Below are 23,791 nucleotides of genomic sequence, written 5' to 3' on the forward strand. Positions count from 1 at the left end.
TACCCATAGGAGGGGAGCGGGAAGGGTCAGCGCTGTGATCCTCTGAGGACCAGTTACCCATAGGAGGGGAGCGGGAAGGGTCAGTGTTCCTCTGAGGACCAGTTCCCCATAGGAGGGGAGCGGGAAGGGTCAGCGCTGTGATCCTCTGAGGCCCAGTTCCCCATAGGAGGGGAGCGGGAAGGGTCAGTGTTCCTCTGAGGACCAGTTCCCCATAGGAGGGGAGCGGGAAGGGTCAGTGTTCCTCTGAGGACCAGTTCCCCATAGGAGGGGAGCGGGAAGGGTCAGCGCTGTGATCCTCTGAGGACCAGTTACCCATAGGAGGGGAGCAGGAAGGGTCAGCGCTGTGATCCTCTGAGGACCAGTTACCCATAGGAGGGGAGCGGGAAGGGTCAGTGGGGGTAATTCTGAGTTGATCGCAGCAAGTAATTCTGAGTTGTTAGCAGTTGGGCAAAACCATGTGCACTGCAGGGGGGACAGATGTAACATGTGCAGAGAGAGTTAGATTTGGGTGGGGTGTGTTCAATCTGCAATCTAAATTGCAGTGTAAAAATAAAGCAGCCAGTATTTACCCTGCACAGAAACAAAATAACCCACCCAAATCTAACTTTCTCTGCACATGTTACATCTGCCCCCCCTGCAGTGCACATGGTTTTGGCCAACTGCTAACAAAGTTCTTGCTGCGATCAACTCAGAATTACCACCAATGTTCCTCTGAGGCCCAGTTCCCCCATAGGAGGGGAGCGGGAAGGGTCAATGTTCCTGAGGCCCAGTTCCCCCATAGGAGGGGAGCGGGAAGGGTCAATGTTCCTGAGGCCCAGTTCCCCCATAGAAGGGGAGCGGGAAGGGTCAATGTTCCTGAGGCCCAGTTCCCCCATAGAAGGGGAGCGGGAAGGGTCAATGTTCCTGAGGCCCAGTTCCCCCATAGGAGGGGAGCGGGAAGGGTCAATGTTCCTGAGGCCCAGTTCCTAGGAGGGGAGCGGGAAGGGTCAATGTTCCTGAGGCCCAGTTCCCCCATAGGAGGGGAGCGGGAAGGGTCAATGTTCCTCTGAGGCCCAGTTCCCCATAGGAGGGGAGCGGGAAGGGTCAATGTTCCTGAGGCCCAGTTCCCCATAGGAGGGGAGCGGGAAGGGTCAATGTTCCTGAGGCCCAGTTCCTAATAGGAGGGGAGCGGGAAGGGTCAATGTTCCTGAGGCCCAGTTCCCCCATAGGAGGGGAGCGGGAAGGGTCAATGTTCCTCTGAGGCCCAGTTCCCCATAGGAGGGGAGCGGGAAGGGTCAATGTTCCTCTGAGGCCCAGTTCCCCATAGGAGGGGAGCGGGAAGGGTCAATGTTCCTCTGAGGCCCAGTTCCCCATAGGAGGGGAGCGGGAAGGGTCAATGTTCCTGAGGCCCAGTTCCCCATAGGAGGGGAGCGGGAAGGGTCAATGTTCCTGAGGCCCAGTTCCCTGTAGTCACGAAGCGGAACAGGCCAGTGCCGAAGTAACTCTGCCAGGTAACTGATGAGCCTTATCCAGGTTAGTAAGCTTCTCTGTCCTGGTGAGTAATGTCCCAATCTGCTGGGCAGCCTGCAGCCATCACACCAGGTGTAACCTCAAATCGGCACCATTACTGCGAGCAGCACATCTGTACAGGGATGTGTGTGTGACACGGAATTATGTCCTATCACATATATGGAAAGACCCCGACCCTACGTATGTATGTAGTGTGTGCTGGTGTGCCTGCTGTGGAGAGACACTGATGATATACACCCTGAGCGCCCTGTCTTGCCTCCTCAGGGCCATAAAGTACCTGCAGAGCTTAGCAGATGAGTGGGGGGTTACTGGACTGACTTCTCCCACACCTGACAAGACCATGCCTGAGGAGAGTGGAAAGAAGCGTGGCAGGAAGAGGAAGGATCCGTACGATGACGATGATGATGTCGATTTTGTGTTGTCTCCTGAGGCTTTTATCACAGAGGACACAGAGGAGATTGAAGACGACTGTCTAAGCGAGGAGTCTGCCAGTGACGAGGGCGGCCACAGGATGAGTGTCTATACCCCCAGAGAGGTAAGACCTGTTCCTAGCACTGGTTTCAGCCACCTGAGAATATGGACAAAACACAGCCCCCGGCCACTCCTAGTACTAGACGTGGCAGCCCCCGGCCATTCCTAGTACTAGACGTGGCAGCCCCCGGCCATTCCTAGTACTGCACGTGGTAGCCCCCGGCCACTCCTAGTACTGCACGTGGTAGCCCCCGGCCACTCCTAGTACTGCACATGGCAGCCCCCGGCCACTCCCTAGTACTGCACGTGGCATCCCTGGCCAGTCCTAGCACTGTAATATACACCAGGCAGCTCCCGCCCAGTCCTTACACTGTAATATACACCAGGCAGCCCCCGGCCAGTCCTAGCACTGTAATATACACCAGGCAGCCCCCGGACAGTCCTAGCACTGTATTATACACCAGGCAGCCCCCGGCCAGTCCTAGCACTGTAATATACACCAGGCACCTCCCGGCCAGTCCTAGCACTGTAATATACACCAGACACCTTTCGGCCAGTCCTAGCACTGTAATATACACCAGGCACCTCCCGGCCAGTCCTAGCACTGTAATATACACCAGGCAGCTCCCGCCCAGTCCTTACACTGTAATATACACCAGGCAGCCCCCGGCCAGTCCTAGCACTGTAATATACACCGGGCAGTCCCCGGCCAGTCCTAGCACTGTAATATACACCGGGCAGTCCCCGGCCAGTCCTAGCACTGTAATATACACCGGGCACCTCCCGGCCAGTCCTAGTACTGTAATATACACCGGGCACCTCCCGGCCAGTCCTAGCACTGTAATATACACCAGGCACCTCCCGGCCAGTCCTAGCACTGTAATATACACCAGGCACCTCCCGGCCAGTCCTAGTACTGTAATATACACCAGGCACCTCCCGGCCAGTCCTAGCACTGTAATATACACCAGGCACCTCCCGGCCAGTCCTACCACTGTAATATACACCTGGCACCTCCCGGCCAGTCCTAGCACTGTAATATACACCAGGCACCCCCCGACCAGTCCTAGCACTGTAATATACACCAGACAGCTCCCGGCCAGTCCTAGCACTGTAATATACACCAGACACCTCCCGGCCAGTCCTAGCACTGTAATATACACCATGCAGTCCCCGGCCATTCCTAGCACTGTAATATACACCAGGCAGCTCCCGGCCAGTCCTAGCACTGTAATATACACCAGACACCTCCCTGCCAGTCCTAGCACTGTAATATACACCAGGCAGTCCCCGGCCAGTCCTAGCACTGTAATATACACCAGACACCTCCCGGCCAGTCCTAGCACTGTAATATACACCAGACAGTCCCCGGCCAGTCCTAGCACTGTAATATACACCAGACACCTCCCGGCCAGTCCTAGCACTGTAATATACACCAGGCAGCCCCCGGCCAGTCCTAGCACTGTAATATACACCAGACACCTCCCGGACAGTCCTAGCACTGTAATATACACCAGGCAGCCCCCGGCCAGTCCTAGCACTGTATTATACACCAGGCACCTCCCGACCAGTCCTAGCACTGTAATATACACCAGGCACCCCCCGGCCAGTTCTAGCACTGTAATATACACCAGACAGTCCCCGGCCAGTCCTAGCACTGTAATATACACCAGACAGTCCACGGCCAGTCCTAGCACTGTAATATACACCAGGCAGCCCCCAGCCAGTCCTAGCACTGTAATATACACCAGACACCTCCCGGCCAGTCCTAGCACTGTAATATACACCAGGCACCTCCCGGCCAGTCCTAGCACTGTAATATACACCAGGCACCTCCCGGCCAGTCCTAGCACTGTAATATACACCAGGCACCTCCCAGCCAGTCCTAGCACTGTAATATACACCAGGCAGTCCACGGCCAGTCCTAGCACTGTAATATACACCAGGCAGCCCCCAGCCAGTCCTAGCACTGTAATATACACCAGACACCTCCCGGCCAGTCCTAGCACTGTAATATACACCAGGCACCTCCCGGCCAGTCCTAGCACTGTAATATACACCAGGCACCTCCCGGCCAGTCCTAGCACTGTAATATACACCAGGCACCCCCCGGCCAGTCCTAGCACTGTAATATACACCAGGCACCCCCCGGCCAGTCCTAGCACTGTAATATACACCAGGCACCTCCCGGCCAGTCCTAGCACTGTAATATACACCAGGCAGCTCCCGGCCAGTCCTAGCACTGTAATATACACCAGGCAGCTCCCGGCCAATCCTAGCACTGTAATATACACCAGGCAGCCCCGGCCAGTCCTAGCACTGTAATATACACCAGGCAGCCCCGGCCAGTCCTAGCACTGTAATATAACCAGGCAGCCCCCGGCCAGTCCTAGCACTGTAATATACACCAGGCAGCCCCGGCCAGTCCTAGCACTGTAATATACACCAGGCAGCCCCGGCCAGTCCTAGCACTGTAATATAACCAGGCAGCCCCCGGCCAGTCCTAGCACTGTAATATACACCAGGCAGCTCCCGGCCAGTCCTAGCACTGTAATATACACCAGACACCTCCCGGCCAGTCCTAGCACTGTAATATACACCAGACAGTCCCCGGGCAAGTCCTAGCACTGTAATATACACCAGGCACCTCCCGGCCAGTCCTAGCACTGTAATATACACCAGGCACCTCCCGGCCAGTCCTAGCACTGTAATATACACCAGGCAGCTCCCGGCCAGTCCTAGCACTGTAATATACACCAGGCAGTCCCCGGCCAGTCCTAGCACTGTAATATACACCAGGCACCTCCCGGCCAGTCCTAGCACTGTAATATACACCAGGCAGCCCCCGGCCAGTCCTAGCACTGTAATATACACCAGGCACCTCCCGGCCAGTCCTAGCACTGTAATATACACCAGACACCTCCCGGCCAGTCCTAGCACTGTAATATACACCAGGCAGTCCCCGGCCAGTCCTAGCACTGTAATATACACCAGGCACCTCCCGGCCAGTCCTAGCACTGTAATATACACCAGGCACCTCCCGGCCAGTCCTACCACTGTAATATACACCAGGCACCTCCCGGCCAGTCCTAGCACTGTAATATACACCAGGCACCCCCCGACCAGTCCTAGCACTGTAATATACACCAGACAGTCCCCGGCCAGTCCTAGCACTGTAATATACACCAGGCAGCCCCCGGCCAGTCCTAGCACTGTAATATACACCAGGCACACCCCGGCCAGTCCTAGCACTGTAATGTACACCAGACACCTCCCGGCCAGTCCTAGCAATGTAATATACACCAGACACCTCCCGGCCAGTCCTAGCACTGTAATATACACCAGGCAGCCCCCGGCCAGTCCTAGCACTGTAATATACACCAGGCACCTCCCGGCCAGTCCTAGCACTGTAATATACACCAGGCACCTCCCGGCCAGTCCTAGCACTGTAATATACACCAGGCACCTCCCGGCCAGTCCTAGCACTGTAATATACACCAGACACCTCCCGGCCAGTCCTAGCACTGTAATATACACCAGGCAGTCCCCGGCCAGTCCTAGTACTGTAATATACACCAGGCACCTCCCGGCCAGTCCTAGCACTGTAATATACACCAGGCACCTCCCGGCCAGTCCTACCACTGTAATATACACCAGGCACCTCCCGGCCAGTCCTAGCACTGTAATATACACCAGGCACCCCCCGACCAGTCCTAGCACTGTAATATACACCAGACAGTCCCCGGCCAGTCCTAGCACTGTAATATACACCAGGCAGCCCCCGGCCAGTCCTAGCACTGTAATATACACCAGGCACACCCCGGCCAGTCCTAGCACTGTAATATACACCAGACACCTCCCGGCCAGTCCTAGCAATGTAATATACACCAGACACCTCCCGGCCAGTCCTAGCACTGTAATATACACCAGGCACCTCCCGGCCAGTCCTAGCACTGTAATATACACCAGGCAGCCCCCGGCCAGTCCTAGCACTGTAATATACACCAGACACCTCCCGGCCAGTCCTAGCACTGTAATATACACCAGGCAGCCCCCGGCCAGTCCTAGCACTGTAATATACACCAGGCAGTCCCTGGCCAGTCCTAGCACTGTAATATACACCAGGCACCTCCCGGCCAGTCCTAGCACTGTAATATACACCAGGCACCTCCCGGCCAGTCCTAGCACTGTAATATACACCAGGCACCTCCCGGCCAGTCCTACCACTGTAATATACACCAGGCACCTCCCGGCCAGTCCTAGCACTGTAATATACACCAGGCACCCCCCGACCAGTCCTAGCACTGTAATATACACCAGACAGTCCCCGGCCAGTCCTAGCACTGTAATATACACCAGGCAGCCCCCGGCCAGTCCTAGCACTGTAATATACACCAGGCACACCCCGGCCAGTCCTAGCACTGTAATATACACCAGACACCTCCCGGCCAGTCCTAGCAATGTAATATACACCAGACACCTCCCGGCCAGTCCTAGCACTGTAATATACACCAGGCACCTCCCGGCCAGTCCTAGCACTGTAATATACACCAGGCAGCCCCCGGCCAGTCCTGGCCAGTCCTAGCACTGTAATATACACCAGGCAGCCCCCGGCCAGTCCTAGCACTGTAATATACACCAGACACCCCCCGGCCAGTCCTAGCACTGTAATATACACCAGGCAGTCCCCGGCCAGTCCTAGCACTGTAATATACACCAGGCAGCTCCCGGCCAGTACTAGCACTGTAATATACACCAGGCAGCCCCCGGCCAGTCCTAGCACTGTAATATACACCAGGCAGTCCCCGGCCAGTCCTAGTACTGTAATATACACCAGGCACCTCCCGGCCAGTCCTAGCACTGTAATATACACCAGGCACCTCCCGGCCAGTCCTACCACTGTAATATACACCAGGCACCTCCCGGCCAGTCCTAGCACTGTAATATACACCAGGCACCCCCCGACCAGTCCTAGCACTGTAATATACACCAGACAGTCCCCGGCCAGTCCTAGCACTGTAATATACACCAGGCAGCCCCCGGCCAGTCCTAGCACTGTAATATACACCAGGCACACCCCGGCCAGTCCTAGCACTGTAATATACACCAGACACCTCCCGGCCAGTCCTAGCAATGTAATATACACCAGACACCTCCCGGCCAGTCCTAGCACTGTAATATACACCAGGCACCTCCCGGCCAGTCCTAGCACTGTAATATACACCAGGCAGCCCCCGGCCAGTCCTAGCACTGTAATATACACCAGACACCTCCCGGCCAGTCCTAGCACTGTAATATACACCAGGCAGCCCCCGGCCAGTCCTAGCACTGTAATATACACCAGGCAGTCCCTGGCCAGTCCTAGTACTGTAATATACACCAGGCACCTCCCGGCCAGTCCTAGCACTGTAATATACACCAGGCACCTCCCGGCCAGTCCTAGCACTGTAATATACACCAGGCACCTCCCGGCCAGTCCTACCACTGTAATATACACCAGGCACCTCCCGGCCAGTCCTAGCACTGTAATATACACCAGGCACCCCCCGACCAGTCCTAGCACTGTAATATACACCAGACAGTCCCCGGCCAGTCCTAGCACTGTAATATACACCAGGCAGCCCCCGGCCAGTCCTAGCACTGTAATATACACCAGGCACACCCCGGCCAGTCCTAGCACTGTAATATACACCAGACACCTCCCGGCCAGTCCTAGCAATGTAATATACACCAGACACCTCCCGGCCAGTCCTAGCACTGTAATATACACCAGGCACCTCCCGGCCAGTCCTAGCACTGTAATATACACCAGGCAGCCCCCGGCCAGTCCTGGCCAGTCCTAGCACTGTAATATACACCAGGCAGCCCCCGGCCAGTCCTAGCACTGTAATATACACCAGACACCCCCCGGCCAGTCCTAGCACTGTAATATACACCAGGCAGTCCCCGGCCAGTCCTAGCACTGTAATATACACCAGGCAGCTCCCGGCCAGTACTAGCACTGTAATATACACCAGGCAGCCCCCGGCCAGTCCTAGCACTGTAATATACACCAGGCAGCCCCCGGCCAGTCCTAGCACTGTAATATACACCAGGCAGCCCCCGGCCAGTCCTAGCACTGTAATATACACCAGGCAGCCCCCGGCCAGTCCTAGCACTGTAATATACAGCAGACACCTCCCGGCCAGTCCTAGCACTGTAATATACACCAGGCACCCCCCAGCCAGTCCTAGCACTGTAATATACACCAGGCAGCCCCCGGCCAGTCCTAGCACTGTAATATACACCAGGCAGTCCCCGGCCAGTCCTAGCACTGTATTATACACCAGACACCTCTCGGCCAGTCCTAGCACTGTAATATACACCAGGCAGCCCCCGGCCAGTCCTAGCACTGTAATATACACCAGGCAGCTCCCGGCCAGTCCTAGCACTGTAATATACACCAGACACCTCCCGGCCAGTCCTAGCACTGTAATATACACCAGGCAGCTCCCGGCCAGTCCTAGCACTGTAATATACACCAGGCAGCTCCCGGCCAGTCCTAGCACTGTAATATACACCAGGCAGTCCCCGACCAGTCCTAGCACTGTAATATACACCAGGCAGTCCCCGGCCAGTCCTAGCACTGTAATATACACCAGGCAGCCCCCGGCCAGTCCTAGCACTGTAATATACACCAGGCACCCCCCGGCCAGTCCTAGCACTGTAATATACACCAGGCAGTCCCCGGCCAGTCCTTGCACTGTAATATACACCAGGCACCCCCGGCCAGTCCTAGCACTGTAATATACACCAGGCAGTCCCCGGCCAGTCCTAGCACTGTAATATACACCAGGCACCCCCTGGCCAGTCCTAGCACTGTAATATACACCAGGCACCTCCCGGCCAGTCCTAGCACTGTAATATACACCAGGCACCCCCGGCCAGTCCTAGCACTGTAATATACACCAGGCACCCCCGGCCAGTCCTAGCACTGTAATATACACCAGGCACCCCCTGGCCAGTCCTAGCACTGTAATATACACCAGGCAGTCCCCGGCCAGTCCTAGCACTGTAATATACACCAGGCAGTCCCCGGCCAATCCTTGCACTGTAATATACACCAGGCACCTCCCGGCCAGTCCTAGCACTGTAATATACACCAGGCACCTCCCGGCCAGTCCTAGCACTGTAATATACACCAGGCACCCCCCGACCAGTCCTAGCACTGTAATATACACCAGACAGTCCCCGGCCAGTCCTAGCACTGTAATATACACCAGGCAGCCCCCGGCCAGTCCTAGCACTGTAATATACACCAGGCACCCCCCGGCCAGTCCTAGCACTGTAATATACACCAGACACCTCCCGGCCAGTCCTAGCAATGTAATATACACCAGACACCTCCCGGCCAGTCCTAGCACTGTAATATACACCAGGCACCTCCCGGCCAGTCCTAGCACTGTAATATACACCAGGCAGCCCCCGGCCAGTCCTAGCACTGTAATATACACCAGACACCTCCCGGCCAGTCCTAGCACTGTAATATACACCAGGCAGCCCCCGGCCAGTCCTAGCACTGTAATATACACCAGACACCCCCCGGCCAGTCCTAGCACTGTAATATACACCAGGCAGTCCCCGGCCAGTCCTAGCACTGTAATATACACCAGGCAGCTCCCGGCCAGTACTAGCACTGTAATATACACCAGGCAGCCCCCGGCCAGTCCTAGCACTGTAATATACACCAGGCAGCCCCCGGCCAGTCCTAGCACTGTAATATACACCAGGCAGCCCCCGGCCAGTCCTAGCACTGTAATATACACCAGGCAGCCCCCGGCCAGTCCTAGCACTGTAATATACAGCAGACACCTCCCGGCCAGTCCTAGCACTGTAATATACACCAGGCACCCCCCAGCCAGTCCTAGCACTGTAATATACACCAGGCAGCCCCCGGCCAGTCCTAGCACTGTAATATACACCAGGCAGTCCCCGGCCAGTCCTAGCACTGTATTATACACCAGACACCTCCCGGCCAGTCCTAGCACTGTAATATACACCAGGCAGCCCCCGGCCAGTCCTAGCACTGTAATATACACCAGGCAGCTCCCGGCCAGTCCTAGCACTGTAATATACACCAGACACCTCCCGGCCAGTCCTAGCACTGTAATATACACCAGGCAGCTCCCGGCCAGTCCTAGCACTGTAATATACACCAGGCAGCTCCCGGCCAGTCCTAGCACTGTAATATACACCAGGCAGTCCCCGGCCAGTCCTAGCACTGTAATATACACCAGGCAGTCCCCGGCCAGTCCTAGCACTGTAATATACACCAGGCAGCCCCCGGCCAGTCCTAGCACTGTAATATACACCAGGCACCTCCCGGCCAGTCCTAGCACTGTAATATACACCAGACACCTCCCGGCCAGTCCTAGCACTGTAATATACACCAGGCAGCTCCCGGCCAGTCCTAGCACTGTAATATACACCAGGCACCCCCTCGGCCAGTCCTAGCACTGTAATATACACCAGGCAGCTCCCGGCCAGTCCTAGCACTGTAATATACACCAGGCACCTCCCGGCCAGTCCTAGCACTGTAATATACACCAGGCAGCCCCCGGCCAGTCCTTGCACTGTAATATACACCAGGCACCCCCGGCCAGTCCTAGCACTGTAATATACACCAGGCAGTCCCCGGCCAGTCCTAGCACTGTAATATACACCAGGCACCCCCTGGCCAGTCCTAGCACTGTAATATACACCAGGCACCTCCCGGCCAGTCCTAGCACTGTAATATACACCAGGCACCCCCGGCCAGTCCTAGCACTGTAATATACACCAGGCAGTCCCCGGCCAGTCCTAGCACTGTAATATACACCAGGCACCCCCTGGCCAGTCCTAGCACTGTAATATACACCAGGCAGTCCCCGGCCATTCCTAGCCCTGTAATATACACCAGGCAGTCCCCGGCCAGTCCTAGCACTGTAATATACACCAGGCAGTCCCCGGCCAATCCTTGCACTGTAATATACACCAGGCACCTCCCGGCCAGTCCTAGCACTGTAATATACACCAGGCACCTCCCGGCCAGTCCTAGCACTGTAATATACACCAGGCAGCCCCCGGCCAGTCCTAGCACTGTAATATTGACCAGGCAGCTCCCGGCCAGTCCTAGCACTGTAATATACACCAGGCAGCCCCCGGCCAGTCCTAGCACTGTAATATACACCAGGCAGTCCCCGGCCAGTCCTAGCACTGTAATATACACCAGGCAGCCCCCGGCCAGTCCTAGCACTGTAATATACACCAGGCAGTCCCCGGCCAGTCCTAGCACTGTAATATACACCAGGCAGCCCCTGGCCAGTCCTAGCACTGTAATATAACCAGGCACCTCCCGGCCAGTCCTAGCACTGTAATATACACCAGGCACATCCCGGCCAGTCCTAGCACTGTAATATACACCAGGCACCTCCCGGCCAGTCCTAGCACTGTAATATACACCAGGCAGCCCCCGGCCAGTCCTAGCACTGTAATATACACCAGGCAGCCCCTGGCCAGTCCTAGCACTGTAATATACACCAGGCAGTCCCCGGCCAGTCCTAGCACTGTAATATACACCAGGCACCCCCCGGCCAGTCCTAGCACTGTAATATACACCAGGCAGCCCCCGTCCAGTCCTAGCACTGTAATATACACCAGGCAGCCCCTGGCCAGTCCTAGCACTGTAATATACACCAGGCAGCTCCCGGCCAGTCCTAGCACTGTAATATACACCAGGCAGTCCCCGGCCAGTCCTAGCACTGTAATATACACCAGGCACCTCCCGGCCAGTCCTAGCACTGTAATATACACCAGGCACCCCCCGGCCAGTCCTAGCACTGTAATATACACCAGGCACCCCCTGGCCAGTCCTAGCACTGTAATATACACCAGGCAGTCCCCGGCCAGTCCTAGCACTGTAATAAACACCAGACACCTCCCGGCCAGTCCTAGCACTGTAATATACACCAGGCACCTCCCGGCCAGTCCTAGCACTGTAATATACACCAGGCAGCCCCTGGCCAGTCCTAGCACTGTAATATACACCAGGCACCTCCCGGCCAGTCCTAGCACTGTAATATACACCAGGCACCTCCCAGCCAGTCCTAGCACTGTAATATACACCAGGCACCTCCCGGCCAGTTCTAGCACTGTATTATACACCAGGCAGCTCCCGGCCAGTCCTAGCACTGTATTATACACCAGGCAGCCCCCGGCCAGTCCTAGCACTGTAATATACACCAGGCAGCCCCCGGCCAGTCCTAGCACTGTAATATACACCAGACACCTCCCGGCCAGTCCTAGCACTGTAATATACACCAGGCACCTCCCGGCCAGTCCTAGCACTGTAATATACACCAGGCAGCCCCTGGCCAGTCCTAGCACTGTAATATACACCAGGCACCTCCCGGCCAGTCCTAGCACTGTAATATACACCAGGCACCTCCCAGCCAGTCCTAGCACTGTAATATACACCAGGCACCTCCCGGCCAGTTCTAGCACTGTATTATACACCAGGCAGCTCCCGGCCAGTCCTAGCACTGTATTATACACCAGGCAGCCCCCGGCCAGTCCTAGCACTGTAATATACACCAGGCAGCCCCCGGCCAGTCCTAGCACTGTAATATACACCAGACACCTCCCGGCCAGTCCTAGCACTGTAATATACACCAGACACCTCCCGGCCAGTCCTAGCACTGTAATATACACCAGATAGTCCCCGGCCAGTCCTAGCACTGTAATATACACCAGGCACCCCCCGGCCAGTCCTAGCACTGTAATATACACCAGACACCTCCCGGCCAGTCCTAGCACTGTATTATACACCAGACACCTCCCGGCCAGTCCTAGCACTGTAATATACACCAGATAGTCCCCGGCCAGTCCTAGCACTGTAATATACACCAGACAGTCCCCGGCCAGTCCTAGCACTGTAATATACACCAGGCAGCTCCCGGCCAGTCCTAGCACTGTAATATACACCAGGCAGCTCCCGGCCAGTCCTACCACTGTAATATACACCAGGCACCTCCCGGCCAGTCCTAGCACTGTAATATACACCAGGCACCCCCCGGCCAGTCCTAGCACTGTAATATACACCAGGCACCCCCCGGCCAGTCCTAGCACTGTAATATACACCAGGCACCTCCCGGCCAGTCCTAGCACTGTAATATACACCAGGCACCTCCCGGCCAGTCCTAGCACTGTAATATACACCAGGCACCTCCCAGCCAGTCCTAGCACTGTAATATACACCAGGCAGTCCACGGCCAGTCCTAGCACTGTAATATACACCAGGCAGCCCCCAGCCAGTCCTAGCACTGTAATATACACCAGACACCTCCCGGCCAGTCCTAGCACTGTAATATACACCAGGCACCTCCCGGCCAGTCCTAGCACTGTAATATACACCAGGCACCTCCCGGCCAGTCCTAGCACTGTAATATACACCAGGCACCTCCCGGCCAGTCCTAGCACTGTAATATACACCAGGCACCCCCCGGCCAGTCCTAGCACTGTAATATACACCAGGCACCCCCCGGCCAGTCCTAGCACTGTAATATACACCAGGCACCTCCCGGCCAGTCCTAGCACTGTAATATACACCAGGCAGCTCCCGGCCAGTCCTAGCACTGTAATATACACCAGGCAGCTCCCGGCCAATCCTAGCACTGTAATATACACCAGGCAGCCCCGGCCAGTCCTAGCACTGTAATATACACCAGGCAGCCCCGGCCAGTCCTAGCACTGTAATATAACCAGGCAGCCCCCGGCCAGTCCTAGCACTGTAATATACACCAGGCAGCCCCGGCCAGTCCTAGCACTGTAATATACACCAGGCAGCCCCGGCCAGTCCTAGCACTGTAATATAACCAGGCAGCCCCCGGCCAGTCCTAGCACTGTAATATACACCAGGCAGCTCCCGGCCAGTCCTAGCACTGTAATATACACCAGACACCTCCCGGCCAGTCCTAGCACTGTAATATACACCAGACAGTCCCCGGCCAGTCCTAGCACTGTAATATACACCAGGCACCTCCCGGCCAGTCCTAGCACTGTAATATACACCAGGCAGCTCCCGGCCAGTCCTAGCACTGTAATATACACCAGGCAGTCCCCGGCCAGTCCTAGCACTGTAATATACACCAGGCACCTCCCGGCCAGTCCTAGCACTGTAATATACACCAGGCAGCCCCCGGCCAGTCCTAGCACTGTAATATACACCAGGCACCTCCCGGCCAGTCCTAGCACTGTAATATACACCAGACACCTCCCGGCCAGTCCTAGCACTGTAATATACACCAGGCAGTCCCCGGCCAGTCCTAGCACTGTAATATACACCAGGCACCTCCCGGCCAGTCCTAGCACTGTAATATACACCAGGCACCTCCCGGCCAGTCCTACCACTGTAATATACACCAGGCACCTCCCGGCCAGTCCTAGCACTGTAATATACACCAGGCACCCCCCGACCAGTCCTAGCACTGTAATATACACCAGACAGTCCCCGGCCAGTCCTAGCACTGTAATATACACCAGGCAGCCCCCGGCCAGTCCTAGCACTGTAATATACACCAGGCACACCCCGGCCAGTCCTAGCACTGTAATGTACACCAGACACCTCCCGGCCAGTCCTAGCAATGTAATATACACCAGACACCTCCCGGCCAGTCCTAGCACTGTAATATACACCAGGCAGCCCCCGGCCAGTCCTAGCACTGTAATATACACCAGGCACCTCCCGGCCAGTCCTAGCACTGTAATATACACCAGGCACCTCCCGGCCAGTCCTAGCACTGTAATATACACCAGGCACCTCCCGGCCAGTCCTAGCACTGTAATATACACCAGACACCTCCCGGCCAGTCCTAGCACTGTAATATACACCAGGCAGTCCCCGGCCAGTCCTAGTACTGTAATATACACCAGGCACCTCCCGGCCAGTCCTAGCACTGTAATATACACCAGGCACCTCCCGGCCAGTCCTACCACTGTAATATACACCAGGCACCTCCCGGCCAGTCCTAGCACTGTAATATACACCAGGCACCCCCCGACCAGTCCTAGCACTGTAATATACACCAGACAGTCCCCGGCCAGTCCTAGCACTGTAATATACACCAGGCAGCCCCCGGCCAGTCCTAGCACTGTAATATACACCAGGCACACCCCGGCCAGTCCTAGCACTGTAATATACACCAGACACCTCCCGGCCAGTCCTAGCAATGTAATATACACCAGACACCTCCCGGCCAGTCCTAGCACTGTAATATACACCAGGCACCTCCCGGCCAGTCCTAGCACTGTAATATACACCAGGCAGCCCCCGGCCAGTCCTAGCACTGTAATATACACCAGACACCTCCCGGCCAGTCCTAGCACTGTAATATACACCAGGCAGCCCCCGGCCAGTCCTAGCACTGTAATATACACCAGGCAGTCCCTGGCCAGTCCTAGTACTGTAATATACACCAGGCACCTCCCGGCCAGTCCTAGCACTGTAATATACACCAGGCACCTCCCGGCCAGTCCTAGCACTGTAATATACACCAGGCACCTCCCGGCCAGTCCTACCACTGTAATATACACCAGGCACCTCCCGGCCAGTCCTAGCACTGTAATATACACCAGGCACCCCCCGACCAGTCCTAGCACTGTAATATACACCAGACAGTCCCCGGCCAGTCCTAGCACTGTAATATACACCAGGCAGCCCCCGGCCAGTCCTAGCACTGTAATATACACCAGGCACACCCCGGCCAGTCCTAGCACTGTAATATACACCAGACACCTCCCGGCCAGTCCTAGCAATGTAATATACACCAGACACCTCCCGGCCAGTCCTAGCACTGTAATATACACCAGGCACCTCCCGGCCAGTCCTAGCACTGTAATATACACCAGGCAGCCCCCGGCCAGTCCTGGCCAGTCCTAGCACTGTAATATACACCAGGCAGCCCCCGGCCAGTCCTAGCACTGTAATATACACCAGACACCCCCCGGCCAGTCCTAGCACTGTAATATACACCAGGCAGTCCCCGGCCAGTCCTAGCACTGTAATATACACCAGGCAGCTCCCGGCCAGTACTAGCACTGTAATATACACCAGGCAGCCCCCGGCCAGTCCTAGCACTGTAATATACACCAGGCAGCCCCCGGCCAGTCCTAGCACTGTAATATACACCAGGCAGCCCCCGGCCAGTCCTAGCACTGTAATATACACCAGGCAGCCCCCGGCCAGTCCTAGCACTGTAATATACAGCAGACACCTCCCGGCCAGTCCTAGCACTGTAATATACACCAGGCACCCCCCAGCCAGTCCTAGCACTGTAATATACACCAGGCAGCCCCCGGCCAGTCCTAGCACTGTAATATACACCAGGCAGTCCCCGGCCAGTCCTAGCACTGTATTATACACCAGACACCTCTCGGCCAGTCCTAGCACTGTAATATACACCAGGCAGCCCCCGGCCAGTCCTAGCACTGTAATATACACCAGGCAGCTCCCGGCCAGTCCTAGCACTGTAATATACACCAGACACCTCCCGGCCAGTCCTAGCACTGTAATATACACCAGGCAGCTCCCGGCCAGTCCTAGCACTGTAATATACACCAGGCAGCTCCCGGCCAGTCCTAGCACTGTAATATACACCAGGCAGTCCCCGACCAGTCCTAGCACTGTAATATACACCAGGCAGTCCCCGGCCAGTCCTAGCACTGTAATATACACCAGGCAGCCCCCGGCCAGTCCTAGCACTGTAATATACACCAGGCACCCCCCGGCCAGTCCTAGCACTGTAATATACACCAGGCAGTCCCCGGCCAGTCCTTGCACTGTAATATACACCAGGCACCCCCGGCCAGTCCTAGCACTGTAATATACACCAGGCAGTCCCCGGCCAGTCCTAGCACTGTAATATACACCAGGCACCCCCTGGCCAGTCCTAGCACTGTAATATACACCAGGCACCTCCCGGCCAGTCCTAGCACTGTAATATACACCAGGCACCCCCGGCCAGTCCTAGCACTGTAATATACACCAGGCACCCCCGGCCAGTCCTAGCACTGTAATATACACCAGGCACCCCCTGGCCAGTCCTAGCACTGTAATATACACCAGGCAGTCCCCGGCCAGTCCTAGCACTGTAATATACACCAGGCAGTCCCCGGCCAATCCTTGCACTGTAATATACACCAGGCACCTCCCGGCCAGTCCTAGCACTGTAATATACACCAGGCACCTCCCGGCCAGTCCTAGCACTGTAATATACACCAGGCACCCCCCGACCAGTCCTAGCACTGTAATATACACCAGACAGTCCCCGGCCAGTCCTAGCACTGTAATATACACCAGGCAGCCCCCGGCCAGTCCTAGCACTGTAATATACACCAGGCACCCCCCGGCCAGTCCTAGCACTGTAATATACACCAGACACCTCCCGGCCAGTCCTAGCAATGTAATATACACCAGACACCTCCCGGCCAGTCCTAGCACTGTAATATACACCAGACACCTCCCGGCCAGTCCTAGCACTGTAATATACACCAGGCACACCCCGGCCAGTCCTAGCACTGTAATATACACCAGGCACCTCCCGGCCAGTTCTAGCACTGTATTATACACCAGGCAGCTCCCGGCCAGTCCTAGCACTGTATTATACACCAGGCAGCCCCCGGCCAGTCCTAGCACTGTAATATACACCAGGCAGCCCCCGGCCAGTCCTAGCACTGTAATATACACCAGACACCTCCCGGCCAGTCCTAGCACTGTAATATACACCAGACACCTCCCGGCCAGTCCTAGCACTGTAATATACACCAGGCAGCTCCCGGCCAGTCCTAGCACTGTAATATACACCAGGCAGCTCCCGGCCAGTCCTAGCACTGTAATATACACCAGGCAGTCCCCGGCCAGTCCTAGCACTGTAATATACACCAGGCAGTCCCCGGCCAGTCCTAGCACTGTAATATACACCAGGCAGCCCCCGGCCAGTCCTAGCACTGTAATATACACCAGGCACCTCCCGGCCAGTCCTAGCACTGTAATATACACCAGACACCTCCCGGCCAGTCCTAGCACTGTAATATACACCAGGCAGCTCCCGGCCAGTCCTAGCACTGTAATATACACCAGGCACCCCCCGGCCAGTCCTAGCACTGTAATATACACCAGGCAGCTCCCGGCCAGTCCTAGCACTGTAATATACACCAGGCACCTCCCGGCCAGTCCTAGCACTGTAATATACACCAGGCAGCCCCCGGCCAGTCCTTGCACTGTAATATACACCAGGCACCCCCGGCCAGTCCTAGCACTGTAATATACACCAGGCAGTCCCCGGCCAGTCCTAGCACTGTAATATACACCAGGCACCCCCTGGCCAGTCCTAGCACTGTAATATACACCAGGCACCTCCCGGCCAGTCCTAGCACTGTAATATACACCAGGCACCCCCGGCCAGTCCTAGCACTGTAATATACACCAGGCAGTCCCCGGCCAGTCCTAGCACTGTAATATACACCAGGCACCCCCTGGCCAGTCCTAGCACTGTAATATACACCAGGCAGTCCCCGGCCATTCCTAGCCCTGTAATATACACCAGGCAGTCCCCGGCCAGTCCTAGCACTGTAATATACACCAGGCAGTCCCCGGCCAATCCTTGCACTGTAATATACACCAGGCACCTCCCGGCCAGTCCTAGCACTGTAATATACACCAGGCACCTCCCGGCCAGTCCTAGCACTGTAATATACACCAGGCAGCCCCCGGCCAGTCCTAGCACTGTAATATTGACCAGGCAGCTCCCGGACAGTCCTAGCACTGTAATATACACCAGGCAGCCCCCGGCCAGTCCTAGCACTGTAATATACACCAGGCAGTCCCCGGCCAGTCCTAGCACTGTAATATACACCAGGCAGCCCCCGGCCAGTCCTAGCACTGTAATATACACCAGGCAGTCCCCGGCCAGTCCTAGCACTGTAATATACACCAGGCAGCCCCTGGCCAGTCCTAGCACTGTAATATAACCAGGCACCTCCCGGCCAGTCCTAGCACTGTAATATACACCAGGCACATCCCGGCCAGTCCTAGCACTGTAATATACACCAGGCACCTCCCGGCCAGTCCTAGCACTGTAATATACACCAGGCAGCCCCCGGCCAGTCCTAGCACTGTAATATACACCAGGCAGCCCCTGGCCAGTCCTAGCACTGTAATATACACCAGGCAGTCCCCGGCCAGTCCTAGCACTGTAATATACACCAGGCACCCCCCGGCCAGTCCTAGCACTGTAATATACACCAGGCAGCCCCCGTCCAGTCCTAGCACTGTAATATACACCAGGCAGCCCCTGGCCAGTCCTAGCACTGTAATATACACCAGGCAGCTCCCGGCCAGTCCTAGCACTGTAATATACACCAGGCAGTCCCCGGCCAGTCCTAGCACTGTAATATACACCAGGCACCTCCCGGCCAGTCCTAGCACTGTAATATACACCAGGCACCCCCCGGCCAGTCCTAGCACTGTAATATACACCAGGCACCCCCTGGCCAGTCCTAGCACTGTAATATACACCAGGCAGTCCCCGGCCAGTCCTAGCACTGTAATAAACACCAGACACCTCCCGGCCAGTCCTAGCACTGTAATATACACCAGGCACCTCCCGGCCAGTCCTAGCACTGTAATATACACCAGGCAGCCCCTGGCCAGTCCTAGCACTGTAATATACACCAGGCAGTCCCCGGCCAGTCCTAGCACTGTAATATACACCAGGCACCCCCCGGCCTGTCCTAGCACTGTAATATACACCAGGCACCTCCCGGCCAGTCCTAGCACTGTAATATACACCAGGCAGCTCCCGGCCAGTCCTAGCACTGTAATATACACCAGGCACCTCCCGGCCAGTCCTAGCACTGTAATATACACCAGGCACCTCCCGGCCAGTCCTAGCACTGTAATATACACCAGGCACCTCCCGGCCAGTTCTAGCACTGTATTATACACCAGGCAGCTCCCGGCCAGTCCTAGCACTGTATTATACACCAGGCAGCCCCCGGCCAGTCCTAGCACTGTAATATACACCAGGCAGCCCCCGGCCAGTCCTAGCACTGTAATATACACCAGACACCTCCCGGCCAGTCCTAGCACTGTAATATACACCAGACACCTCCCGGCCAGTCCTAGCACTGTAATATACACCAGATAGTCCCCGGCCAGTCCTAGCACTGTAATATACACCAGGCACCCCCCGGCCAGTCCTAGCACTGTAATATACACCAGACACCTCCCGGCCAGTCCTAGCACTGTATTATACACCAGGCACCCCCCGACCAGTCCTAGCACTGTAATATACACCAGATAGTCCCCGGCCAGTCCTAGCACTGTAATATACACCAGACAGTCCCCGGCCAGTCCTAGCACTGTAATATACACCAGGCAGCTCCCGGCCAGTCCTAGCACTGTAATATACACCAGGCAGCTCCCGGACAGTCCTAGCACTGTAATATACACCAGGCATCCCCCGGCCAGTCCTAGCACTGTAATATACACCAGACAGTCCCCGGCCAGTCCTAGCACTGTAATATACACCAGACACCTCCCGGCCAGTCCTAGCACTGTAATATACACCAGGCAGTCCCCGGCCAGTCCTAGTACTGTAATATACACCAGGCACCTCCCGGCCAGTCCTAGCACTGTAATATACACCAGGCACCTCCCGGCCAGTCCTAGCACTGTAATATACACCAGGCACCTCCCGGCCAGTCCTACCACTGTAATATACACCAGGCACCTCCCGGCCAGTCCTAGCACTGTAATATACACCAGGCACCCCCCGACCAGTCCTAGCACTGTAATATACACCAGACACCTCCCGGCCAGTCCTAGCACTGTAATATACACCAGACACCTCCCGGCCAGTCCTAGCACTGTAATATACACCAGGCAGCTCCCGGCCAGTCCTAGCACTGTAATATACACCAGACACCTCCCGGCCAGTCCTAGCACTGTAATATACACCAGGCAGCCCCCGGCCAGTCCTAGCACTGTAATATACACCAGACACCCCCCGGCCTGTCCTAGCACTGTAATATACACCAGGCACCTCCCGGCCAGTCCTAGCACTGTAATATACACCAGGCAGCTCCCGGCCAGTCCTAGCACTGTAATATACACCAGGCACCTCCCGGCCAGTCCTAGCACTGTAATATACACCAGGCACCTCCCAGCCAGTCCTAGCACTGTAATATACACCAGGCACCTCCCGGCCAGTTCTAGCACTGTATTATACACCAGGCAGCTCCCGGCCAGTCCTAGCACTGTATTATACACCAGGCAGCCCCCGGCCAGTCCTAGCACTGTAATATACACCAGGCAGCCCCCGGCCAGTCCTAGCACTGTAATATACACCAGACACCTCCCGGCCAGTCCTAGCACTGTAATATACACCAGACACCTCCCGGCCAGTCCTAGCACTGTAATATACACCAGATAGTCCCCGGCCAGTCCTAGCACTGTAATATACACCAGGCACCCCCCGGCCAGTCCTAGCACTGTAATATACACCAGACACCTCCCGGCCAGTCCTAGCACTGTATTATACACCAGACACCTCCCGGCCAGTCCTAGCACTGTAATATACACCAGATAGTCCCCGGCCAGTCCTAGCACTGTAATATACACCAGACAGTCCCCGGCCAGTCCTAGCACTGTAATATACACCAGGCAGCTCCCGGCCAGTCCTAGCACTGTAATATACACCAGGCAGCTCCCGGACAGTCCTAGCACTGTAATATACACCAGGCATCCCCCGGCCAGTCCTAGCACTGTAATATACACCAGACAGTCCCCGGCCAGTCCTAGCACTGTAATATACACCAGGCACCTCCCGGCCAGTCCTAGCACTGTAATATACACCAGGCACCTCCCGGCCAGTCCTAGCACTGTAATATACACCAGGCACCTCCCGGCCAGTCCTACCACTGTAATATACACCAGGCACCTCCCGGCCAGTCCTAGCACTGTAATATACACCAGGCACCCCCCGACCAGTCCTAGCACTGTAATATACACCAGACACCTCCCGGCCAGTCCTAGCACTGTAATATACACCAGACACCTCCCGGCCAGTCCTAGCACTGTAATATACACCAGGCAGCTCCCGGCCAGTCCTAGCACTGTAATATACACCAGACACCTCCCGGCCAGTCCTAGCACTGTAATATACACCAGGCAGCCCCCGGCCAGTCCTAGCACTGTAATATACACCAGACACCTCCCGGCCAGTCCTAGCACTGTAATATACACCAGGCAGCTCCCGGCCAGTCCTAGCACTGTAATATACACCAGGCACCCCCCGGCCAGTCCTAGCACTGTAATATACACCAGGCAGTCCCCGGCCAGTCCTAGCACTGTAATATACACCAGGCAGCTCCCGGCCAGTACTAGCACTGTAATATACACCAGGCAGCCCCCGGCCAGTCCTATCACTGTAATATACACCAGGCAGCCCCCGGCCAGTCCTAGCACTGTAATATATACCAGACACCTCCCGGCCAGTCCTAGCACTGTAATATACACCAGGCAGTCCCCGGCCAGTCCTAGCACTGTAATATACACCAGACACCTCCCGGCCAGTCCTAGCACTGTAATATACACCAGGCAGCTCCCGGCCAGTCCTAGCACTGTAATATACACCAGGCACCCCCCGGCCAGTCCTAGCACTGTAATATACACCAGGCAGTCCCCGGCCAGTCCTAGCACTGTAATATACACCAGGCAGCTCCCGGCCAGTACTAGCACTGTAATATACACCAGGTAGCCCCCGGCCAGTCCTAGCACTGTAATATACACCAGGCAGCCCCCGGCCAGTCCTAGCACTGTAATATACAGCAGACACCTCCCGGCCAGTCCTAGCACTGTAATATACACCAGACAGCCCCCGGCCAGTCCTAGCACTGTAATATACACCAGGCAGTCCCCGGCCAGTACTAGCACTGTATTATACACCAGGCACCTCCCGGCCAGTCCTAGCACTGTAATATACACCAGGCAGCCCCCGGCCAGTCCTAGCACTGTAATATACACCAGGCAGCTCCCGGCCAGTCCTAGCACTGTAATATACACCAGACACCTCCCGGCCAGTCCTAGCACTGTAATATACACCAGATAGTCCACGGCCAGTCCTAGCACTGTAATATACACCAGACAGTCCCCGGCCAGTCCTAGCACTGTAATATACACCAGGCAGCTCCCGGCCAGTCCTAACACTGTAATATACACCAGGCAGTCCCCGGCCAGTCCTAGCACTGTAATATACACCAGACAGTCCCTGGCCAGTCCTAGCACTGTAATATACACCAGGCAGTCCCCGGCCAGTCCTAGTACTGTATTATACACCAGGCACCTCCCTGCCAGTTCTAGCACTGTAATATACACCAGACACCTCCCGGACAGTCCTAGCACTGTAATATACACCAGGCACCCCCCGACCAGTCCTAGCACTGTAATATACACCAGACACCTCTCGGCCAGTCCTAGCACTGTAATATACACCAGACAGTCCCTGACCAGTCCTAGCACTGTAATATACACCAGGCAGTCCCCGGCCAGTCCTAGCACTGTAATATACACCAGGCAGCCCCCGGCCAGTCCTAGCACTGTAATATACACCAGGCACCTCCCGGCCAGTCCTAGCACTGTAATATACACCAGGCAGCCCCCGGCCAGTCCTAGCACTGTAATATACACCAGGCAGTCCCCGGCCAGTCCTAGCACTGTAATATACACCAGGCAGCC

General features: G+C 56.1%; 1 protein-coding gene across 1 annotated transcript in view; it reads left to right on the forward strand.

The window, feature by feature from the left end:
• The window catches only part of MPV17 (mitochondrial inner membrane protein MPV17), a 68,453-nt gene that overhangs the window by 19,409 nt on the left and 25,253 nt on the right, over positions 1-23,791 (forward strand). The window contains exon 4 of the mRNA XM_063917095.1: positions 1,774-2,044. Coding sequence (XP_063773165.1) covers positions 1,774-2,044 — 271 coding nt within the window. The remainder of the gene's footprint in view (positions 1-1,773; positions 2,045-23,791) is intronic.

This window comes from Pseudophryne corroboree, chromosome 4 (genome assembly GCF_028390025.1).
Source record: "Pseudophryne corroboree isolate aPseCor3 chromosome 4, aPseCor3.hap2, whole genome shotgun sequence".
Classification (NCBI taxonomy): domain Eukaryota; kingdom Metazoa; phylum Chordata; class Amphibia; order Anura; family Myobatrachidae; genus Pseudophryne; species Pseudophryne corroboree.